At 35.9% G+C, this 23,990-nt stretch overlaps 1 protein-coding gene across 1 annotated transcript in view; it reads left to right on the top strand.

Annotated features, from left to right (window-relative positions):
• Window positions 1–23,990, top strand: part of CHD1 (chromodomain helicase DNA binding protein 1) — a 57,718-nt gene that overhangs the window by 28,290 nt on the left and 5,438 nt on the right. The window contains exons 10-32 of the mRNA XM_041474193.1: window positions 251–429; window positions 1,442–1,569; window positions 2,152–2,368; window positions 3,009–3,098; window positions 3,652–3,842; window positions 4,837–5,025; window positions 5,337–5,499; window positions 5,907–6,059; window positions 6,541–6,612; window positions 8,277–8,426; window positions 9,009–9,157; window positions 9,397–9,493; window positions 9,589–9,684; window positions 10,625–10,801; window positions 10,963–11,123; window positions 12,479–12,520; window positions 13,235–13,365; window positions 13,753–13,891; window positions 14,470–14,620; window positions 15,602–15,724; window positions 18,695–18,832; window positions 21,032–21,289; window positions 21,698–21,838. Coding sequence (XP_041330127.1) covers window positions 251–429; window positions 1,442–1,569; window positions 2,152–2,368; window positions 3,009–3,098; window positions 3,652–3,842; window positions 4,837–5,025; window positions 5,337–5,499; window positions 5,907–6,059; window positions 6,541–6,612; window positions 8,277–8,426; window positions 9,009–9,157; window positions 9,397–9,493; window positions 9,589–9,684; window positions 10,625–10,801; window positions 10,963–11,123; window positions 12,479–12,520; window positions 13,235–13,365; window positions 13,753–13,891; window positions 14,470–14,620; window positions 15,602–15,724; window positions 18,695–18,832; window positions 21,032–21,289; window positions 21,698–21,838 — 3,335 coding nt within the window. The remainder of the gene's footprint in view (window positions 1–250; window positions 430–1,441; window positions 1,570–2,151; window positions 2,369–3,008; window positions 3,099–3,651; window positions 3,843–4,836; window positions 5,026–5,336; window positions 5,500–5,906; window positions 6,060–6,540; window positions 6,613–8,276; window positions 8,427–9,008; window positions 9,158–9,396; window positions 9,494–9,588; window positions 9,685–10,624; window positions 10,802–10,962; window positions 11,124–12,478; window positions 12,521–13,234; window positions 13,366–13,752; window positions 13,892–14,469; window positions 14,621–15,601; window positions 15,725–18,694; window positions 18,833–21,031; window positions 21,290–21,697; window positions 21,839–23,990) is intronic.

Here is a 23,990-nt window from a genome sequence, read left to right as displayed (position 1 = left end):
GTATGTTACAAACTTTGGACAGAAATCAATGTCAGGGATTCTGTATGTTCTCAGTGCTCTTGTATTTGTAGTTAAGAAATGTAAAATATTGATATCACAAAATTTTAATCCAAAACAAAACTTCAGGTAAAGAGAAGAGGTTTCAGGCTGTCTGTATGGGTCTAGCTTCTGTTGTATTATTACGTAAAATGAATGTTTTCCTACAGTGCAGAAGTAGAATGGTGATCAGAACTCTGGTGCATTTTTGCAGCTCATTCAAATCAGAAATCAGCTGCTGGTTATCCAGACTACTATTGTAAGTGGCAGGGTCTGCCTTATTCTGAATGTAGCTGGGAAGATGGAGCTCTCATTGCCAAAAAGTTTCAGGCACGCATTGATGAATACTTCAGCAGAAATCAATCCAAGACCACTCCCTTTAAAGATTGCAAGGTGAGTAGGTATTTTACAATGGATTTATAATCAGTTGTACTGGATCTGATTAGGATAGGGTTAATTTTCTTCATAGCAGCCTCTACAGTCTGTGGTTTATATTTGTGACCAAATGGTTTTGGTAACACATATTGGCTGCTACTGAACAGTGCTTGCACAGTGCCTTCTCTGTGTCATCCCCACCATGTGTAGGCTGGGAGGGAGCACACCAGTAACAGCTGAACCCCAGCTGACCAAAGAGATGCTTGGTGCCTATTAATGTCTTACTCAACAATAAACTGAGTGGGCTGAGCAGGGGCTGCCTGGTGCCTGGAGATTTGTTGTTCATCAGTCTGCTGGTGAACTGATGTGTGACTCATTCTGTCATTTGTGGGATTTTTTTTTTTTTTTTTTTTTAAACTGGGTGGGTGTTTTGCCTTCACCCAGTAGACTCCTTGTTTTGACCCACAATTTTTTTCTCACTTTTACTTTTTCATTTCTCTCCTGTCCCTCTGAGGTAGGAAGTGAGTAAGCAGTTGGGTGGCAGCTTGGCTCCTGGCCAAGTTCAAGCTACCACATCAATTGCAGTAGTAAAAATGTGATTTTTTTTTTTTTTTTTAATCCACATATCAAATACATATTATGAATTTTTTGAAAGTTTGTTCAGAATACCAATAATGATGTATAGGAGGATGTATGGACAATAACACTACTGAGGGTAGGTTTTGTAGATGCCAGTCCCCTGCATTTTTAGTAACATTCAGAAATGGATTTGTTTAGTATTGTAGTTTATTTTAAAAGAAAACTTTGACTGAGTTAATGTCACTCATGTTGTGACATTTAGATTCGCAATCAAACTAGTTTCAACTTGCTAATTACTTGGCTGTTTTTATATGGCCTGGCTTACATTGATAGATAAAAACTGGAGTTGATGAGCTAGTAAATACCTCCTGTTACTTTTTCTATAGGAAGATCTTTAGGTAATTTCACTTACAGTTCAATCATTGACTGATGATCAATTTGCTTTTCACAGGTTCTAAAACAAAGGCCACGGTTTGTTGCACTAAAAAAACAACCATCTTACATTGGAGGACACGAAAGCTTAGAGTTAAGAGATTATCAGTTAAATGGGTTGAATTGGCTTGCTCACTCATGGTGCAAGTAAGGAGTCTCAATTTTGTTTGTAAATTGCAAGCATGTGTAAAGTATTGAAATTTTTTTTCTGTTGGGTGTTTTTTTTTTCTTTCTAAAGTCAGAAACTTCCACACTGTAAGCTCAAAATAGAGCTTTGAAGGGACTGGTTTTGCTCTAAGTAGTACCAAAATTATAATTTCATGGCCCTTCTCAACAAAAAACAGCTAAGATGTGTCATTACTTTGCTTTTAGTTTCAATGGAATAAGTAATATTTTTAAAACAACCAACAGACCTAAAACAGTAAAATGAGAAAAGCCAAACAAACATTTATGGAATGTCAATATTACTGTTAAAATTTAAAAATTAGCCTCAGGAGGACTACTTGCAACCTTTTTGTTTATTCAAGGGGATAGGAGGGATTGGAAATCTTTTGATGGAAAAACAATGTAAATAAATGTCTTCAAAATGTATAGTAGTAAAATCTTGAAAACTGTTATGATTGGGTTTTGTGCTGAAAAGATAATGATTTTTTTTTATCCAAACCTTCCCCATCTCCACATGTCCCCTAAATAGCTTTCTTTCCTTTTTTTTTGTCTTCTTTTTTGTAGGGGGAATAGCTGTATTCTTGCAGATGAAATGGGTCTGGGTAAAACAATACAAACAATTTCTTTTCTGAACTATCTGTTTCACGAGCATCAATTGTATGGGCCTTTTTTGTTGGTTGTGCCACTTTCTACCTTGACGTCTTGGCAAAGAGAGATTCAAACCTGGGCTCCTCAGATGAATGCTGTAGTTTACTTAGGAGACATAACTAGTAGAAATATGGTGAGTATTTCTCCTTGTCGTTGGAAAGTCTTGTACATAAACAAGACATGCTTCATATTTTTATCATCTGCGTATCTTAAACATTTTGGCTGGGACAGAGCAAATATTTGCTGAAGCCCTGTGTCTTTAAAATGTGAATTGAAGGCTTGGATTTTGATCTCATGTAAATGTGTATGAGAGATTTCCTTTCTGCTTAATAGTGGACAGAATTAAAAAATTTGTCTTGCATTTGAAAACCAGTTACCTTCTCCCATGTGATTATTTAGGTGGATATAGTGAAAATTAGTATATAAGAACGCCAGTCATGATATTACTTTATTTCCTGAAAGGTTGTTGTTTGTTAATGTTATTGATCTTACCCATTAAAGTAAAAAGTTCTTGTCTGTTATAAATGTGTATGTATGTATACATATATATATGTGCATATGTACATATTTACGTATAAAATGTATATGTTAATATGTATATATATTTATATGTTACATATATATAAATGTTATATATATGTGTGTTGTCCTTCTGTTCCTTTATCATATTGCTTTATGCTAATAAATATCTACACTGTTGCAGTATTTAAATTTATTCCAGTCAGCAAGACCTTTTTTTCTGCAGCTTATAGTTTACTTGTTTCTTTTTGTAGATAAGAACTCATGAATGGATGCATCCACAGACCAAACGATTGAAATTTAACATACTGTTAACAACATATGAAATTTTGCTAAAGGATAAGGTAATTACCCTTCTGTGAGGAGACAAAAATAATTTCATCAGCATAGAATAATTCCCTTTAGACTTGCATATATTTGATTTATGGGACTTGCATATATTTGATTTATGGCCCATTAAATTTATGGAGAGTCTGATAGTTTTTGCTATGACAGTGTGTAGTTTGGGGTTTTGGTTTTTGTTACTTGGGGGTCTTTTCTTATTTAAGCACTTCTGGATTTTACATACATGTGGTGAGGCTTTCAGCCTTTTTCCATTTTGTGAGGTGGGTAAAAATTTTCTTCAGTTTGCTTGAGAGTCTCATTGCTGTAATGATCTCCTCTCAGCTTCATGCTCTGCTTCTTTGGAGACCACCATGAAGGAGGTCTTAGGACTACACAGCTTTTCATTGAACCTGGAAATGTAAAAGCCATAATTAGTACTAAAAACCTATGACTGTTACTTTATTAAAATAAACCAAGAAATTATTGGGTTTATAGCTTGTTTATATTATGTGGAAAATCATGTAATGTGTTGATTTGAATAATGTTTCCCCCCTTCTCCATTTCCTTTTCAAGTCGTTCCTTGGTGGTCTGAATTGGGCATTCATAGGAGTTGATGAAGCTCATCGTTTAAAAAATGATGACTCTCTTCTGTACAAAACTTTAATAGACTTCAAGTCTAACCATCGTCTTCTTATTACTGGAACACCTCTGCAAAACTCCCTCAAAGAGCTTTGGTCTTTACTCCACTTCATCATGCCAGAAAAGTAAGAAAGAGTTTTCCATTAAGTTTTTTTATGGCAAAGTGGTGTAGTGATGTGAGAATCAGTAGAAGTAGGGAATTGTACTGAAAGATAGCTTAAATATCCTACATAAAGTAAATACATGTATCTTTTGATGCTGCTTTAGATAAGTAATGCTGGTAGCAGATGTCACCTTTTTCCATTTTAGCAAAAGTGATGGATTGATGTATGGGTTAGAACCTGGGAAAAAGGCTTCATCTTAGACTAAGAGAAAAACCATATAGATTTGCTCTCAGGGAAGAAGAATTAATTTTTTCATATGTTAGTACTATTGATGAAAACAAATTTGTGTCAAGATGCCAAATATCCTGTAATTCAATCAGATCGTTTTCCCATGTGTTTTGAATACAGTAAACTTATTGCATTGACCTGATTTTGTACTGACTTGTTAAACCTAAGGTAAACTAGAGCTCATGTGTGAAAGCACATGTTCCTGTCAGACATCTTGTAAATCCCAAGCACCATAGCTCTGCTTAATTTGAGCTATGGATTATACAAAACATTACATGGAGAGCCACTGAGGTTGGGTAGCCATTATTCATTCGTTTGATCATAAACTCCATTCTCCAAGTCTGTTAGTACAGACAATAGTTGCACATGATCTAGACCATACAAGCTGCAAGACACTTTTTAAGTGTATTCTTGTTCTCTTGCGCACCCTCTGGATGTGGAGCTGGCTTTTTATGCTGTCTTGATAAAATATAATAATGGACTTTTCTGCAACCATCTAGACAAGTGTCCTTGCAGAAAAAGAAGAACATTGCATTTCCGTTGTGGAATCAGAAGTCTTCATTCTGTAGACATTTTTGGAAAATGCCATTATTCTATTTACAGGCACAGTATCTGGGATACTGTGTATACATGTTCTGTGTCTGTGTTACCTTTCTTCCTGAATTTTGCTTCATCAAGGTGTTCACAGTATGTCACTATTTTGTGCTTACACTTTTTTATGTTGAAGGTTTTCTTCATGGGAAGATTTTGAAGAGGAGCATGGCAAAGGGAGAGAGTGTGGTTATGCAAGTCTTCACAAAGAACTTGAACCATTTCTGCTGAGAAGAGTTAAAAAAGATGTAGAAAAGTCTTTGCCTGCTAAAGTTGAGCAAATTCTGAGGATGGAAATGAGTGCATTGCAGAAGCAGTACTACAAGTATGTACCAACTCTTTGTATATTCTGCTGTTTCAGTGATATGTCTATGTACAATTTACGGAATTACAGTGATTTGTGTACTGTATGGAAGTTGGGGCTTTGATAGGATTTCACTATAAAATTCTGTGCAGCAAGGGCTCAGGAATTGCATTGGTCTAATGTCTATTTATGTAGTTTCTTTTGTTTGGCATATTGATATACTGTTTTGGGAGATGCTTTTTTCCTTTAGCTTGTTCATATTTTGACAGCTATATGTGTCTTACTTCCACATACAGTTAGAATTTACTAATATTGTACATCTTATTTCCTAGGTGGATTTTAACCAGGAATTATAAAGCCCTTAGCAAAGGTTCAAAAGGCAGTACCTCAGGCTTTTTGAACATCATGATGGAACTCAAGAAGTGTTGCAACCATTGCTACCTCATTAAACCACCAGATGATAATGAATTCTATAATAAACAGGAGGCCTTACAGGTAGTGTCACCTTATAATTAAAAAAAAGAAGAGAGGTTTTTCATCTGTGGTTTTCACGAAATTTTATAGTTCCTTGGCAGTTCATTAGTTCTTATTGAAGTATATTAAGGAAAAACAGGTTTTCCATAAAATGTGTATCTTGGGTTTTTACAGTGAAATATTTTTTGATTCTTAATTAGAACTGAATAATTGACAGAGAATTGAGTAAATAAATGTGCCCAGTTTTAATTACATACTATTGTATGGATGTTTTAAGTTGTAAAATTCTTCAGGAATGTCAGAATTTGCTTTTTATTTTTCTGCCCAAAGTAACAGAAAGAAAGGCAAACCTCAGATGGATCTCCAAATTACCCCAGTGTGTATTAGTGTTGAAATTAATTTGTTTTGCAATGTATTGGTTTTTGTAGCATTTAATACGTAGCAGTGGGAAACTAATCCTTCTTGACAAGCTATTGATTCGTCTGCGAGAACGTGGCAACAGAGTCCTGATTTTCTCACAGATGGTAAGGATGCTGGACATCCTGGCAGAATATCTGAAATATCGTCAATTTCCATTTCAGGTAAGAAACTTGCTGTAATAGATGCTAGGAAGCTTTGATCTTGAATTTTTTTTTTCTTTAATGTAACAGTGTCAAAGCAGTGGAACAGGTTTTCCAGAGGTTATGAAATTTCTGTTTCTTGTTGAGGTACAAAAGCTACTTGGACATGACCTTGGACAGCATGCTTTAGCTGTCCCTGCCTATGCAGGGGATTTAGACAAGGTGACCCTCAGCAGTCCCTTTGAGCTTTGTTTGTGATTATATGGCCTTTACCCCTTTGACTAGAAAAAGGTGGATGAAAATGTCTCCTTTTTCTAGAATGGGACTGGCTCTATGATGAATGTTATTTTGAAGTGAGACAGATGAACTAAAAATTATGTGAGCTGTTAATTTACTTTTTTTTTTCCCTTCATATAACAGTTTGGCAGCTGGCAATTGAAATTGCTCTGATATTGAGTACAGTGTAAAATTACTTCTTAACTGTAGTTCTCAATCTCTCTAGAGACTTGATGGATCAATAAAAGGGGAATTGAGGAAACAAGCACTGGATCATTTTAATGCAGAAGGGTCAGAGGTACAGTATTTTTTTTCCTGGGGAATCTGTTTTATTTTTTCCCAAGTACCAAAAGACATTGCACAAAAAAGAAGAGTTGAAAAAAGTGAGGAATATATCAGTAAGGTTGGAAATTCATTGCTACTGCCTAGAGTATAAGGTTTATGTCATATTTTTTTAAGAAGATGTTAAGTAGATACCACATAAATTAGGAAAGTGGTAGCTGATTGCTCTATAAATGCTGCAGAATTTTAACCCCAGCTTTGTTCCTCTGTAGAATTTAGTAATATTTACAAAAGTGCTGAACTTAAGCAGGTAGTACCCAAAAATCCTTCAGCAATGGGCAGAACTAACTTTATATATCCTTACACAAACAATTATATTTTACTTGTTTAAAATATCATTCCTGTTATCTTTATTTGTTGACACCTGTTGCATGCCATGGAAGAAATAAAGTACTGATTTCTAGCAATTCTTTGTGAGCAACCAGTGAATAGGTAGGCATCTGTTACGATTCCTTTAGATTCTGAACTGGAATATTTGTACCTTATTATGCACTCCTATTAAGCATGTCATTCCATACTGTTGGATTGGTTTAAATCTTTTGTCCTACACTCTCAGATTTGAGGGAGTGGAGGTTGGTTGGTCATTGATTTTGGTTTGGTTTAATTTGTATTTGAAGATAGCATTTGTTAGTTGCTGCTGAGCTTGTTTCTGCTTTGTGGAGGGAGAAGTACCAAACTCCATGTTAAAATACAAAAGCTAACTCTCAAATTTCTTTCATAGACATTGTTGGCATTTTCTGAAATCTTGGCAGTTACACTGTACATTTTTTGAGATAAAGAAGAATTTATGCATTTCTAAAATTGAGGCAAAGTCTGCATTGGTGCAACAAGAAGAAGAATGCTCTCAGTTTTATTTTTTGTTTCCTAAAATTTTATAATATTTTGGGGTGGATCTTTTAGAGTTTTTGTGTTACTGAGCTACAGGCTACCCGGAAATCTTTAACTCTTTCCTTATTGTAATGGTTACTGTTCCCTGTAACTGTACTGAAAATTTGGTTTGGTTGGGGTTTTTTAACCTGCTTTACTTTAGCTTGGATTTCATATGTTGTTTTTTGCATGCCTCAATATCCTTCCACAGTCTTTCATAATTATGAAAGACTGATTCAATAAGTTTATATTGCCTACAGGGTTTTTTCTCCTTGCTGCTTATCCATTTTCATATTGCTCATGAATATGCTGAGCAGCATTGAACTTGGGAGAAGATTTTTGCTTCTGCCTCTTAATCGGTTATGTCTTAGGCTCAAGTGCTTTCCCTACTCTGACATGACTGTTTAGTCTTCCAGGGCTTGGGGCAGGGAGGGTGGGAAAGAGTTTTTGTAACATTGAAGGCTTTGACAGTAAGATTTGGTATTTTTGTGGCCAGTCTGGTTTTGTTGGGATGTCTTGCTCAGCGATGGTCATCTAGGACACTGCTTCCTTTAAACTGACTTGAGAAGTCAGTAGCTTTATGAAAGTAATTGGTAATCAGCATTTGCTCTATATTTAAAGAAGTTTTAAGCATAGCGCAGTTATGGATTTGGTAGCACCACATACTGCATAAAGTAAATTGTAAAGTATGTTGGTTCCTTTAGGAATATACAAGTATTGTATATAAAACTGTTTCCTACTTTATGGTTTCAGGACTTCTGCTTTTTACTGTCTACCAGAGCTGGAGGATTAGGTATCAACTTGGCATCTGCTGATACGGTGGTTATATTTGATTCTGACTGGAATCCACAGAATGATCTGCAAGCACAGGCTAGAGCACATAGAATTGGACAGAAGAAACAGGTAAACACACTGTTTAAGCTGCAGACCTGAAAGACAGTTCTGTACATCAGCTGTCCACCCTCTGTCTGCACCATTCAGTCCTCATGTATTTTTGAGAATAACTAACTTTCTGCATATCTCCAGAAATGTTAGTAATGCTAATTTCTTTTTTCCTAAGTCTCCATACAGGAAGAAATAATATGGCAGCTGTGGTATTTGGGTGGGAGAGGGAGAAGAGTTGTCCACTTGTCTTACATTCATTGGTATGATGTCATTCTACAAAATAACTTCTACATCAGGCATATCCCCAATGCTTAAATATTCTAGTTCTCAAGAGGATTCTTCCCTTCTTACAGAAGACATACAGTGACAATTAGAAATATGACATTATTGCCTCTGGCAATGCTTGTGCCAAGTCACTGAAGTTTATAAAGAAAGGTCTAAGACAATTTATTAGGGCTTTATAAAACATTTCTGTAAAGACTGTGGTAATGTTATTAAATTAGTATTTCATATTTGAAACCCATGAAAAAAATTCAGAAGTTATGTAATGAAGACTGAGATTTCTGCTTTTGAATTTTTTTATTTTTTAAATACACATAGGTTAATATTTATCGACTAGTCACAAAAGGATCGGTAGAAGAAGATATTCTTGAACGAGCTAAGAAAAAGATGGTGTTAGATCATCTAGTAATTCAGAGAATGGACACTACAGGGAAAACTGTGTTGCATACAGGCTCTACTCCTTCAAGGTACCTTTGTGTTTGTTTCTATACCAACTTACCCTTAAGAATATTTCATTTGTAAATGAAAGGCCAAACAGAAGACGCAAAGTCTTTGTAGATTTTTATTTGCATAATAAATACATATCTCAAATATACAAAGACTTTATATTTAATAGTAAGAAGAAAGCTGAATTGACTCATGATTGTAGAGAACTTTTCCAAGTTTGTAAGTTAAAACGTTTTTCCTGAAACATCATTTATTTCAGCTCAACGCCTTTTAATAAGGAGGAGTTGTCGGCAATTTTGAAGTTTGGTGCTGAGGAACTTTTTAAAGAACCTGAAGGGGAAGAACAGGAGCCTCAAGTAAGTAGTGCTTCTGGACTAGGTAGATAAAACAGCTGAAAATATGTATGAATTACTTAATTGTAAAGAGAAACTTTTTTTTTTTTTATCATCAGGAAATGGATATAGATGAAATATTGAAGAGGGCTGAAACTCGGGAAAATGAGCCAGGTCCTTTAACTGTAGGAGATGAATTGCTTTCGCAGTTCAAGGTATGGCTCTGTTCCCTCCTTCCTGCCATAATTATATTTCCTTTTTGAAACAGTAGTATTTCTCTTCTATGTATCTATCTCTTAATTCTTCAGAAATAGATGCCTCAGTAAATCAACTCTGTATCACTTCCTAGTAAAATGGTTTTCTGCCTATACCTCATACCTTACCATCAGTATAAACTATTAGAAATATATTATGTATTTTGATAATAAAATGAGATGTGTTTATGAATGTCTTAATGATTAGAATTTTAGTTTTGTGTTTTATTTACTGTCTTTGTTATTAAGCAGCTTATAGTATCAATAAATGCAATGTGTTCTTTGTGTTTCTTTGCTGATCATTTCTCCAAGTTGCTTTTAGCCGCAAAATAAACTTGGAATGCCAGGTATTTTTCAAGTGTTATCAGTTAAAAATATTGTGTGTGGGAAAAAAAAAGTAGTGCAGAGCATGATATGTTTGTTTAGTTCAGGAGATTATTAAATAGCTCTCCTGCTAATCACTCATTCCCAACATATTTTGATATCTGCATTGTATTAATGTTTGGTTAATTTTATATTATTATAGTTTCACATTAAATCAGGCATTTAAATGTTGTTAGCCCAATTTGAAGGAAGTTAAACCACAATCACAGAGGTATGAGGGGTGTGATTCTCCTTGTATCTCTTCTTAGCCCATGCTGAAAGGAGTCTGTCTTTCCTAAATGAATAAAAATACTTTCATTAAACACTGTTTCATGAAACATTTTGAATTTATAAATTTAATATATATCTTATAAAACAATAGCATATATATAAATAGATAAAATGTGTAAATATTATACGTATAAATGCATAAAATATGGGATCTGTAACCATTTTTTCCTTAAATAGAAGTTAATTCGTTTTTTTTAATTGTGTTATGTATTGATTTGATTAAAATGTATATGTTTTGATGTACAAGGTGGCTAACTTCTCCAATATGGATGAAGACGATATTGAGTTGGAACCAGAAAGAAATTCAAGAAATTGGGAAGAAATCATTCCGGAGGTCCAGAGGCGAAGAATAGAAGAGGAGGAAAGACAAAAAGAACTTGAAGAAATATACATGCTTCCAAGAATGAGAAACTGTGCAAAACAGGTGTCTCTTGGTTTTGACTGAATTGTAGTTCTGTGTTGCTTTTGGTGTGGTTTGTTGCTTTTGGGTTTTTTTTTCCCTTTTCTGAACACATTTTTTTGACAGAGCAGGTAAAACTTACTTATATTTGTTACTTACATAGCTTGCTTGCTCTGGAATTCCAGATTAGCTTCAATGGCAGCGAAGGGAGACGCAGTAGAAGTAGAAGATACTCTGGATCTGATAGTGACTCCATCTCAGAAAGAAAAAGGCCAAAAAAACGTGGAAGACCACGAACTATTCCTCGAGAAAATATTAAAGGATTTAGTGATGCAGAGATAAGGCGGTAAGATATGGGAGGACATGCATATTTAAAGGAACAGGAAATTACTATTTTTTTAATTAATAATAATATCATTAATCTGGAAACTACAGCTGGTAATCTGTTTTTCCTGAAGTTTTTTGAAATCTTTTTATTCTAGACATTTATTGTTTCTGCCTTGTGGTGCTGACATAGTGAACTGCTATAGCAAGAATTTGAACCCATTTTAATGAGGTATAAAATTATGTTTGAAAAATATGCATAATTGGTTTAATTTTTTTAGTTCCTACAGCCTATGAAGGCAGTAATTTCACTGAATAATTACTGACAGTGATTTTACAAGGGGAGAACTTTCCATTAAAAATAAACAAGCAAAATGATCTGGTTTCCACCAATTTATCGAAAATCTGCAGTGCTCAAAGACTGTGTTACATCTCTTTGGTGACAAATGAAACAATTTGATTGAATTTTGTTTTCTTTTTAAACTTCTTGGCACTATAATTGAATTGTTACATCCTGCTTTTTTAAAACGAAGAAAATATAAAATCCTATTTGAAACTTGTATTATCATTGGTCCCTTCTGTATATGCTAAATATTTGCTGAAGTATTGTTTTGGTAGGAGGAAGAGGAGGAATTCTTTTGGTTATCATTTCTGGTTTTGTGAAATGCTACTTTGCTTCTGAAATTGAAGTATGCATGTTTCCCTAAATTGCTGTAAAGTCTTCAGAGTATTTTTTTAGAGGAATAACTTCAAAGATCCTTTTTGGCTTTCTATCTCATCTAGCAGTGAGGCAAATTGGTACTTTTTTAAGGCTATCCTTGTGCTTGAACAAGCAATTTTGTTGTTGAGGAAGTTTTCTTATTTTTTTTTATTTCAATTTAAAAAAAAATTCTATTTAATTTCCTTTCTCCTCCAAGTATCTCCAGTTTCTTTCCATTGCTTAGATATTTGAACAGAGAGTATCTTTTATGTCATTTTCCTAAATCTTCCAATTACCTGTTGGAGATTGGTCTTTTTAGTAACCGTATAACTAACATATAACATGATGTCTGAAATCTTCATTTACTGTAAATCCACATTCAGTTTTCATTTTTAGATACATACAGCTGCGGAGTCTTCAGTCTTGTGAAATTAATAAAGTGATTTCTCAAATAAATTATATCTTCTATTGTTTTATTTATATCGGTTCTTAAACCCATAAAACTGATTTTATTTGAGTTATCTGAGTGTATGAAGCTGCTCTGCCTTCTCTATCCTTTTTTCCCCCATTGTCCACGTAGCATTAGACTGAGATTTACAATTGTATCAGTGCAACTTTAAAACAAATGTTATTTGTTAAGCATATATTTAAATGGTAAAATTATTTTCTGTTATTAGGTTTATCAAGAGTTACAAGAAATTTGGTGGCCCTCTCGAGAGGTAAAGTTGTTTGATTATTTTTTGTGTGGCAGCTTGGAATATCTTTTTTTTTTAATAGAAGTTGGAATGTATTATGAAACTTTAGTCAGTAGGGGAAGTTGAACATACTGTGACTTTAGTGTAGTATCTTGCGTTTCTTCATGTATGATATGCGTGCAGACAGCCACACAACAGACTGTCATTTGGAGGAACACTTCCTTTATATTTATCTGCTGACTTGTTTACTCTTCATTGGTGATGATCGTTCACCTGTCATGTTTGATAAGCCTGTTGAAAGCCCATCAGTTTATCCACTCTGTCAAAATCAGGTTTGCATTTTACATATTGTCAATTGTCATTTTTAAGCTTCCTTCATTATTCCTATTTTAAGAAAAACTTCCCATCCGTAAAAATATTAATCCTTAGAAATATTTATAGTTCATATGATTATATGATATATATGTGTATGTGTGATTTAATGATTCATTTTCTTTTCTAATGAAATGTACAATAATTTAACACTAGGGTTAGGGTTCTTTACAGTTCTCGTTTTATTGTCCTCATACCAGTCATTAAGGTTTTTTTTTTCTTTGTTCGAAATTGTACACCAAATAGAAACCACAGCTGACTGCTAACTTACGTAATCATTTATTTTGTTTTGAAGTCTGAAGGAATCATTCACAACTGCCCAGTTTTCAGAGTTGCAAAAATGAATTTATTTTTTTTTTATTACAGATTAGATGCTGTAGCTAGAGATGCTGAGCTAGTTGATAAATCAGAGACAGATCTCAGACGTTTGGGAGAGCTTGTACATAATGGATGCATTAAAGCCTTAAAGGACAACTCATCTGGACAAGAAAGAGCAGGTACAGTATTCAGGGGGCTTGAGGGGACAGTGAAAAATTACAAGAAAAATTAATTACTCTTGCACTCTGATTATAACAAAACAGTTTTGTTGGGAAATATGAACAAAACTGTTAGGGTGCATACTGGATAATTTTAAAACAGCCAGAGTTATAGAAAGGTGACCTTTTCCCCCTTCTGTATGTGACTTACCACTGAAAAATGAAATAGATTTTTGATTTGCTGTTAAATTTAGATGTACTCCTATTATGTAGGGACTTTTCAATTCTGAAGCATTTAATTCAAGCATTTGGTCAAGAAAAGGTGATGTGATATAATTGTTTTCTTTACATTTTTCTGATGTTATTTGTAAAGGCAGCTATTTTAATAGTGTTGTCATTTATTTTAAGGAGGTAGACTCGGGAAGGTTAAAGGCCCAACATTCCGAATCTCAGGAGTGCAAGTAAATGCAAAGTTAGTCATCTCTCATGAAGAGGAGTTGGCACCATTGCACAAATCCATTCCTTCAGATCCAGAAGAAAGAAAAAGGTACTGATTTTTGCATATTTTTAAGAGAGTAGTAATGCAGAAAACTTCTCAGAAGCCAGTAATACCTTTAACTTGTCAATTGTATTCACTATGAACTGTGTTCAATTACTAATAATAATTAGGACTAGAATTCAGGCTTGCTGAGGAGCTAAATGTGTCATCTCTGCTTGAGAAGGGTATCAAAGTGCAGCGGTAGTTGTTCCTACCCTCTAAACTTGGCACCTTGTGTACTGCAGTTCCTAAACTATCCACTTAGTTAGAACACTTGGATGATAATTTTTGCTTTTATTCGTGGCTAGCCAATTCTGTCACACAGCTCATGGCTACAGACAGCTATCTGTTCTTCATATTTTAGTCTTAATCAGCTTTAAAACACATTCCAGTGCTGATTTCAATTACTGTTTTATAGAAATGCTAAGAAAATATTATTATAAATACTTGGATTGATTTCTTAAATTTACCGGCATCTCAGCAGAGAAAATAAATCTAGTTGCATTACCTTTAGTATGTTCTCTTCCCCCTCACTAAATTTCACATCTAAAAGTCATATGTTTTTCTTTCTAATATACTTCTTCTAGATACGTCATCCCATGCCACACTAAGGCTGCTCATTTTGATATAGATTGGGGTAAAGAAGATGACTCCAATTTGTTGATAGGCATCTATGAATATGGTTATGGCAGCTGGGAAATGATAAAAATGGATCCTGATCTCAGTTTGACACAGAAGGTATGTCATCTACAATAGTTTACCAAGGATTGTTTGCTTAGGTATTGACCCTGCTAAATAGTGTTACTGAAAGAACTTATTTATGGTGAATGAAATTGCAGAAACATCATATGTCAGTTGTACTTCACACATAATACATATCCTTCTCGTGGTATAGTAGTAGATTTTGGGGTCTTGAGTATTTATTTTGAAGCATGCATTCTTGCCGTCAGCTGTGTTTTCATAGTCTCACGTGCTTGGTCCTGTGTCACTTGATTTTTTTCAGTTGTTTCCTTCTTTACTTCAGATGTTCTGCTTTGTTTCTCCATCCCTGTTTAATCCCCAGGTTCTTCAGTTGAAACTGTCTTCCACTGCGAACATTGAGAATAGCTGTACTAGAATTAGTACAATAACTTACTAGCAATAGTGAGCAGCAGATACTGAGGAAAAGCCTGGGGTGAAGTAAACTTTGTGACAGTGCCAACAACCTATAGCTTTGGGATTTGAGAAGCCAGGTTTCTGTCCAAATTTGCTTAGTAATGATTCCTATTCCTGCCTTCCATTAATTTGTCTGGCTTTTGAAACCATGTATTTGTATTCTTGGCAGCTACATTTAGAAGATGAATGAGTCAGAGCCAGGAGTTCTGTGACTGATTGGTACAAGTGCCCATAATTTCTTACATGAAATATCAGAGTAGAGACAGAAATCTGAGGCTGGTTTCTTGAGCTGGTTTAAATGCTGAGGCAATTTCCAAGACTCTGCTTTCCAAGCATTGCTGCAGTCTAAGCGTTGGTTGCTTGCATTGGTTTCATTGGAGAGAAATTAAAACTTCTATGAAATTCTCCTTTGCTTTAAACATTCTGATGTATTTACTAGGTATAGTTGGAATGGATTGTTTACTGTGTCCTTTTGCACAGCCTTTTCTGTTCTGTGTTCTTCAGGCTAACATCTGAAGTTGATAATCTGTACTCACAGCTGTGATGCTACCATTTTCTCCTCAGATTTTGCCTGATGATCCAGATAAGAAACCCCAGGCAAAGCAGTTACAGACCCGTGCAGACTACCTCATTAAATTACTGAATAAAGACCTTGCGAGGAAGGAAGCACAAAGGCTTGCTGGAGCAGTAAGTAAAATGTAGCATTCATTAATAAGGTAAAACAGTATGCTTATTGGCATGTTGCCGCTCCTCCTGGCTAGCTGATGACTGACAGGAAATATGACAAACAGTTATTTTTTAAAAACAATACAGAAACATACATTTGAAATAAAAAGGGCTAATTAATCAATAATAAAAATCAAACCTAATAAAGCATTTGGTATTTTTGGTTTTGGGGTTAAAAAACGCATATTTCTTCAAAATGGAAAACCTGTAATTAAGCTTTTTATAAATTTAATCGAATGAATAATCTATACTTCTGTAAAAATACACTGTTTAAAAACTTTAAAAAGGTATTTTGCATCCTCAAATCAAATCAACTACTCTTCAAATTGGCAAACCAAATATTATCATTAAAAATTAATTGTTACAAAATTTATATTCCATTTAAATTGAAAACTTTTTAAGTTCATCCTTTAATATTATCACTGTGAGTATGGCGTTTTGCAGGGCCCTTTGCAAGGAAGGGAATACCCAGAACTTAAAGGATAATTCTATAATTTAATTTTTAAAACTTATCCATCTTGTAAAAAAATATAAACCAAATCAAAATTTGTGCTTTTGCCAATTTACAGTAATATAAAAATTAAAAGGAACATTGGGGTAAGGTCTGAATAGGAATTGGACAGGGAAACTTGAGCAGCACTTCTTACAGTTAAAAATTAAAACACTTAATTTATTAATACCTATGAAAATTTATTAACAAGATAACATGTTGTGAATTGTTCTTTTAGTTCTCTCTTTACTTATTGTTTATTACAGTCACTAAAATTTGCAAATCTATAATTTAAAAAGGTTTCTGCAAGGGTTAAAAAAATCTAAATTACCTAAAAAGTCTTTATAAAAATTAAATGCTACTTAAATCTGAATTTTACAGGAAACGTAAAACGATTGATGGCTGCTCAAGTGATTAAGGGCTAGGTGAAGGGATGGATCGGGGCACCGCCACCCTGGGGTGGGGAAAACAAGACAGCGATTACCGGACCTCTTCCCCACAGGGGCCCCCTGAAGGGAAGAGTGGCCCCTCAAGGACAGAGGCCTCTGAGGGGCAGCTGGGTTAGAGTCTCACCCCCCAGAGGTGGAACTGGAAGAGGACTAGACATTGCTTCAGTCTCACCCCTCCCCCAAGAGGAACTGACCAACACTCCGTATGTGGGATGTGGCTCTTGCGGGAAGGATGAGGCTGGCGGTAAGATCAGGGCCCGAAAAGAAGGCAGTGACCGGACAGTGTGGCCTAAGACAGTGTGGCCATTTGCCGTCTTAGACAAAGAGGGGGATGGGGGGGGACATGGCTCACTGCAGCTCCATTGTAAGGCCTGAACAGCGGCTGGCTGGGCGCCCGGAGCAGTGCGGCCACCCAGCTCCAAGGGAGGAGGGGGAGGGGTTTTGGAAAGTCTGAGGGACAAAGGGAACAGGGGGAATTTGGGCGAGCTGCTGCCCTATGAAAACTTTTTGCCCCGCTGTCCTTCCCACTCTTTCAAATGCAAAAGGACAAGAACAGGACCCTCTGGCGAGGGGGAGAGGGAAACGTGCCAGAGATAAAGATCCCCACAGGCCTGGTCACCAGCCCTTGGGGAAAGTTCCACCCGCTGGGGATAGAAAAAAAAAAACCCGCTTTGGCTCAGCTCACCCTCTGGGGCATGCCTCTGGCCGATATTTTCTGGGAGGCGAGAGACGGTGGAGATCCGCCAAGCCAGCCTCTTCTGCCGGGCGAGTGACGCTGTTGGACCACCACGGCAGTTCCACTTCTCGCCAGGGTTGCGCTGAGAATAATATTCTGATCATTGGCAGACTGGGGACTTTCTCCGCTCGCCACTTCCAGGGACTTAGGTGTTCCCGGTGCTTCAAAGCCTGTTCCCAAGGCTGTGGGCGTGGCCACTGTGGGCCCCTGGTGTGCTTGTCCCAGTGCAAGCACTTTGCCCTGCTGCAGGAGCCCAGCAGCTTTATTTCTGCTGTCTGCACAGAGCCCTGATCCAATTCCTGGACTCAGACCTTCTAACGATCTTTCTTCCTTCGCCTCTGGGTCAGCAGGAAAGGTGGGAAAGTCTGAGAGCCTTAAAATTCACCGCTGAGCTCATCTTAGAGTCATAAACAGAGCTCATAAATGATCTTTATCTCGCCCCACGATGGGAGCGCCAACCGCCACTCCTCCTCCCGGCTAGCTGATGACAGGAGCCGGGGGGTGGCAGATTCCCCCTTGAACCCTGTTGAATCCCAGGTGCCAGTGACAGCGCAGTGTAAAACACAGAGCAGTATACAGGTCCCGGGGTAACTTTATTTGATGGTGAAACTTCCCCTCTTCTGCCTCCCGGGACCAGGAACAGGGGGCAGACAGGAGCTTGTATGTGGGGGCAGGTCTCAGGGGAGGGTACAATCTTCAACAAATCAGGAGAATTGGGAGTAAAAAACCAGGCGGGGAATACAATGTATAAACCAATAAAAATCCCAGAAGATGAGAACAGTTTCAGTAAACTAACAGAGTTTGGAGCAATAGAAGCTAGCATCTAACAACAGGAAAAGTGACAAAAGTTCTGGGAAAAGGCAGGAACAAAATGGAAAACAGCATAAGGAAACTACCAAATTACAAATCAAACAATAAACCTACTAATAAAAAACACATCACAACAGCATGTCACCTGATCCTTTTCATTTTTTAGTTCTGCACTTTTTATTTGTGTTGTATTACTCTGCTCCTAATTGTAGAACATAAGACAAACTCAGGATATTAATTGCAAGTTTCTTATTGTACTGTTCTCTTAGTGTGTATTCTCTACTGTTGCACTAAGCTCTGTCTCCAGTCCTAAGTAAAGTGGTGGTCATTAGTGGCTATATATAAAATAAAAGGAATCCCCTCTTTAATGTAAAACCAAATCTTATTTTGCAAATATAGTGCAAGGATGCTTGTTGACATGGTTAAAGAGATCAATTTGCATTCAGGGCAACTCAAAGAGGAGGAAAACAAGAACTAAGAAGAATAAGGTGCTAAAGGCTGCAAAATTAAAAGAAGAAATAAAAAGTGATTCTTCACAACCCTCAGAAAAATCTGATGAAGATGATGATGATGAGAATAACAAGGTGAGTATCTTTCACACAGTAAAGATACTCACCATACATTCAGTTCTTCCTGTTAGTGTCAATTTGTATTTCATCTTCTGCTCAGTTTAATAAAATTAAAATACCTGAATGTCATCCTTTTCCTGTGGCCACTACAACTGATGTTGCCTAAGTACAAGCACATGGAAGACTGTATCTATTTCAGTTTAATGATAAACTAATAAATAAGGAATTATGAGTTTTCCAAATAGTTACTAAAATATGATAGTCTAATTAGTAGTGACATTGCTCAGTTTCAACATTTTTTTAAAGCATTAGCCCTGTATTTGCTAGAATTGCAAATCACATTTGTAAAACTACTGGATTTTGCTCATGTGTTACTACTACTGCTAGTAATGATTCTTAAGGTAAAGGCTTTTTTATTGAGGCTGAGAAAAATGTCGTCAAGCTCAGTTAGAATACGTAGCATAAATAATTGTATTTCAAGACTTGCATATGAATGCTCATGTATACATCATGGGTCTCATTTTTCAGAAAGACTAACCTTGTTGGGTTTTTTTACTTCTGATTATTAATCTTGGTATTATGCTTTTGTTGTGTCTTTTTATTTTTGTTGCTTATTACAGAGCAAAATAACTAGACATAAAAATTTGGATAAAATTTAGGGTCATATCACAGCTATTTTGAAAGCAGTTGAAATAAGTCATTGCAATTTTATAATCAATAAAATACTCTCTACTTGTTTTAAAGCAAACAAGCCATTGTGTCAGCTTCTTCTAAAATTACTTACGGAAATACATAGTTTAAGTTAGCATTAGAAAGGCCATGATAAATCTATGAAAAAATAGTAATTTTTAATCACTCTTATAGTATATGTATTTAAATTGCACTATAAAGAATAAAATGTGAAGCCAGCAATAAAAAAAAAAATCAGTGTTTATAGCTACGATAATCTGCTAGGAACGTAAGACTAAGACCTGTAAATGTTGCCACAGTTCCCAGTATGTTAATGGTGACAACTGGACCCTAAAACTAAGCAAATTAATTGTTCAGACTACTTTAAAAATGAGTGTTAGTCTTCATCTCCACTCAAAAGAGAAGACACTGCCATCAGTTGATGGAGTTAATGATGTTTTGGGAAGCAGTTTTAGGACTGCCTAGCATGCTGTCCTCTCTGTTAACAACAGGTACGCATCACTTCAGTACTTTTGGACACTGAATAAGAATTGCATTTCTGAAAACTGGACTCTATACTACAAACTTCCTAAACTACTGGCTTTAGCTACTTCGATTCCATACTGTGTGCAGCATTTAAAACTTACCTATTTTACTGCTAGAATTAACAAGAAAGTTTTTAAATCATTGGATTTTTGCTAGAAAGTTTCCATGACACCTAACACTAAAACCTAGCCCTGGTTGAGCTCATAACTCATACTTCTTCTAAGTAACTTTTCAGTTCAAGTACTAGACAGTCTTTCTGTTTTTATGCAACAGATAAGCAGTTTCTGTATGTGCCTTTCTGGTATGTTAAAAGAAATTCAAATATGATTATGATTCTTCCATCTGTGATATAATAACTATTTATTTATAATGTTTTTCTGTGTCTGAAAGGATATTAGTTTCGATCTCAAACCTTCTCAGTGAATATTATAATAGAGCAGTGAGTAATACTTTATTCACCTCCAAACAGTTAAATGGGCACATAACAGAGAGTCTGTAATTAAAGATTTTTTTAAAGCCTAGTAAAATGAACAGTTCTGGAAAAGAGAATGTTGGGGTTCTGTTACCTTCTTCTGTGAGTGTTTAATATGGGACTGGGACAAAGCTAATAAGATCAGAGGTCTTCTAACATCTCCCATCACTTGACTGTCTTGATGAATCAGGTCCGTTTTGCAAGACCATACTTCCTTTTAGATTTCAGTTCTTCAGTCTAAACGCCTTTAAAGGACCAAATTCAAACTTTATTCCAAGTTAACTGGGTGCAATTTCTCATGCCCACTGCCTCCACCAATCAGTACTTGCTTTGTCACATCAAGGAAGTGAGTGCATAACTCTCATATTTCTTTACCAACTGCACTCAGTTCTAGTTAAGAGGTGACTTGATAAATCTATGTCCAGAAATAAAAAATTCACAGATAAAAAGTGTTTTAATCTGATAGCTGCAAAACTTGTATAGAGAGGAACCCAGTTTGATGTGACGTATATGTTTTGATATTGCAGGATGAGACTGTTTCAGTGAAACATCTGCATAAAAAATTTAAAGCAGAAAAAGAAAATGAAGAAAAGCCTGAGCCAGATACTGGTATAAAGAAGGAAGCTGAAGAAAAAAGAGAGACAAAGGAAAATAAGAGGGATTTCAAAAGGGAGAAAAAAGAAAAAGAGGATAAGAAAGAATTAAAAGAAAAGGATATTAAAGAAAAGAGAGAAAACAAAGTAAAAGAATCCACACAGAAAGAAAAAGAAGTAAAGGAAGAGAAGGTAACTAGGTTTACTTATCTTACATAGTGCTAGAGAGGACCACCAGGTTTATGCGAATAATTTTGAGATGAAAAAGTGTTGTGGATCTGATTAGTTGTCATTTCATTAAAGTATTTTATGTTATTTGAAGCTTTATTTTTATTACCTGAAATCACTAGGACAGGCATTAGAAATGGGGAAGTTCATCTTCAGTGGTATAGCTCTTAAGTAGACTGAATGTTTGCAAAAAATTCTTTTTTTCCATTTTCCTTTTCCATTTCACAGAGAAAGTAAAATGTACTGTCATTGAATGTCAGCATAGATTTTATTCTTATATATTGAAGAGAATGCAGTAGTTACGGGATTGCCATATTATAATTACAGAACCAAAATAAAATGTACTTAATTATTTTTGTATCTTGTTCTTAGGTAAATGAAATCAAATCCGAAAATAAGGAAAAGCCTAAAAAAATTCCATTGCTGGACACTCCAGTTCATATTACTGCATCTAGTGAACCAGTTCCTATATCAGAAGAATCTGAAGAGCTAGATCAGAAGACTTTTAGTGTGGTAAGTCACCTTTTAATAAATTAGTGTGTATACTTAATAGTCTAAATGAGGACAATTGGTGATATTCTTGATACTGTTACTTGGCACAGTAACACAAGTGATCTTTTGCTACGTCTCAGATCAATGAATGCTATTGACAGTGTACTAAAGTGATTTTTGACTCTGATCTAGCAGTTTTATTTTGGCTTTTTGCTGTATATATGGAAGATAATAGAAAAAATCTACCCAACAGTTTATAGGATTAATAGATTGAGAATATAAACTCCGAAGATGTATCCTCAAGAATCACTTGCATATTCTGCTTCTTAAGAGCAGATGTGAATGAATGTAATTGGAATTGATGGAGTCCTTGGCTTCATCATATAATATATGCTTTTCTTCTTTGTAAGATAGCAAGAAAAACTAGGATTCAGCACTTCTCTTCTGAAGTATTGCTAACTTTAGTTAGTAAACACAGGAAGAAACAATGCTTAAGTGCTTAGAAATATCTTGCTGAGGTAATGTCTCTGACATCAAAAGAATTCTGTTTAATCACTACTGCTTACAAGAACAGAATCAACATTTGAGAAAAATGTATATGCACAATTTATGTGAAGTTTTATAGGGCTGAGGCCCATGAAAAAGTATCAGTGAGTTACTTTGAACAGCTGTGGTTGTTTTGTCATTCAGATTTCAACAGCTGTGTTTTTGCCAGCCAGGTCTGTTGGGTGTATTGTGGGTGCTGGCTGTGAGAACGCCAGTAGGATTCTTATGAGTATGGCAGTTACTGTCCATGGGTTTATTCTTAACTCACCTGTGATTTTCAGCATGGGCCTTGAGTGATTCAAGTGGATATGTCAATGTGGCTAATGACAGAAAATAATTTTATTTCCATGTGCAGTTATATGTTTCTGATCACTTCTCTATTTAAGAATCGCACTCTATAAGCTGTCTTTTTAAAAATTACTTTAATCTGTGGCAAGTTTAATATGTAAACCAGATGCTTAATTACTTAGTGGCATGAGATGGCAACGGAATAGCTTCCCCAGTTTTTCTGAGTTGTCCCTAGATGCTTACCTGGTAATGGTGATATCCCATTTCATTCCATTCCAGGTATTTGTTTGGTTTTTCTAGGTTTGGTAGCATGTAGCGGGGAAGAATGGGGAAAGGAGGTGGTTGGTGTTTATCATTTTGCCATGGTCAGATGCAGTCTAATTAAACATACTTAAAGGCAGTGTCAAAGGGAAATGTTGTTCAGGTTCAACTGGCAGTAACCTTGATGACAAGGAGGATATTCCAGTCAAGGGTACTATGCTGTTGGAGTTTGATGTATGATTAAGTGCCTGCAATTTAAACCATGCCAGCTGTTTTAATTTTAAAACATTGGTTTCAAAATACGAAAATTCAAGAATGCACAACCTTTATCTGTGGCTAGTCTAGGCATTCTCTGTGGCCACATCTCATGTGCTGTCTTCAGTTCTGGGCCCCTCAGTTCAAAAAGGACATTTTGGTGCTGAAGCAAGTCCAGAGAAGGGAATGGATCTGGGGAAGGGTCTGGAGCACAAGTCTTACGAGGAGTGGCTGAGGGAGGTGGGGTTTTTGAGCCCAAAGGAGAATCAGGGGAGACTTTACCACACCTTACAGCTGCCTGATAGCAGGTTGTAGCCAGGTGGGGATCAGGTCTTTTCCCAGGGAACCAGTGACAGGACAAGGAGAAATGGCCCCAAATTGTTTTAGGGAAGGTTTATGTTGGATGTAAGGAAAGATTTCTTCAGTGAAAGAGTTGTTAAGCAGAGAACAGTCTGCTCAGAGAGGAAATAGAATCACTATGCCTGGAAGTGTTCAAAAGAACAGCTGATGTGGGACTTGATATAGTTCAGTTGGGATGGTGGGGGTGGTGTTCAGTCAAAAGTTGGGTTTCATGATCTTGGAGGTTGTTTCCAACCTTTATGGTGCTATATGCAAACTAGCTTTCTTCCAGTTAGCATAACTTCTGTTAATATCTGCAAAGAAATGAGGTTTAAAAAATGCTCAGAGAAGCAATTTTGATCCTTTGTTGAATGCCAAGTGTAAACCCTACAACAAACCCTCTGTTGTAGGGTTTTGAACAGGAAAAAAAAGTGGCCTCACAGCTATCCAGCTCTGCTGGTGCTTGAGATATACACATTAGCAC

This window comes from Pyrgilauda ruficollis, unplaced genomic scaffold (assembly GCF_017590135.1).
Source record: "Pyrgilauda ruficollis isolate IOZ18807 unplaced genomic scaffold, ASM1759013v1 scaffold310, whole genome shotgun sequence".
Lineage (NCBI taxonomy): Eukaryota > Metazoa > Chordata > Aves > Passeriformes > Passeridae > Pyrgilauda > Pyrgilauda ruficollis.
The sequence above is the reverse complement of the archived record's forward strand: the minus strand, read 5'-3'. Positions and strand labels throughout refer to the sequence as shown.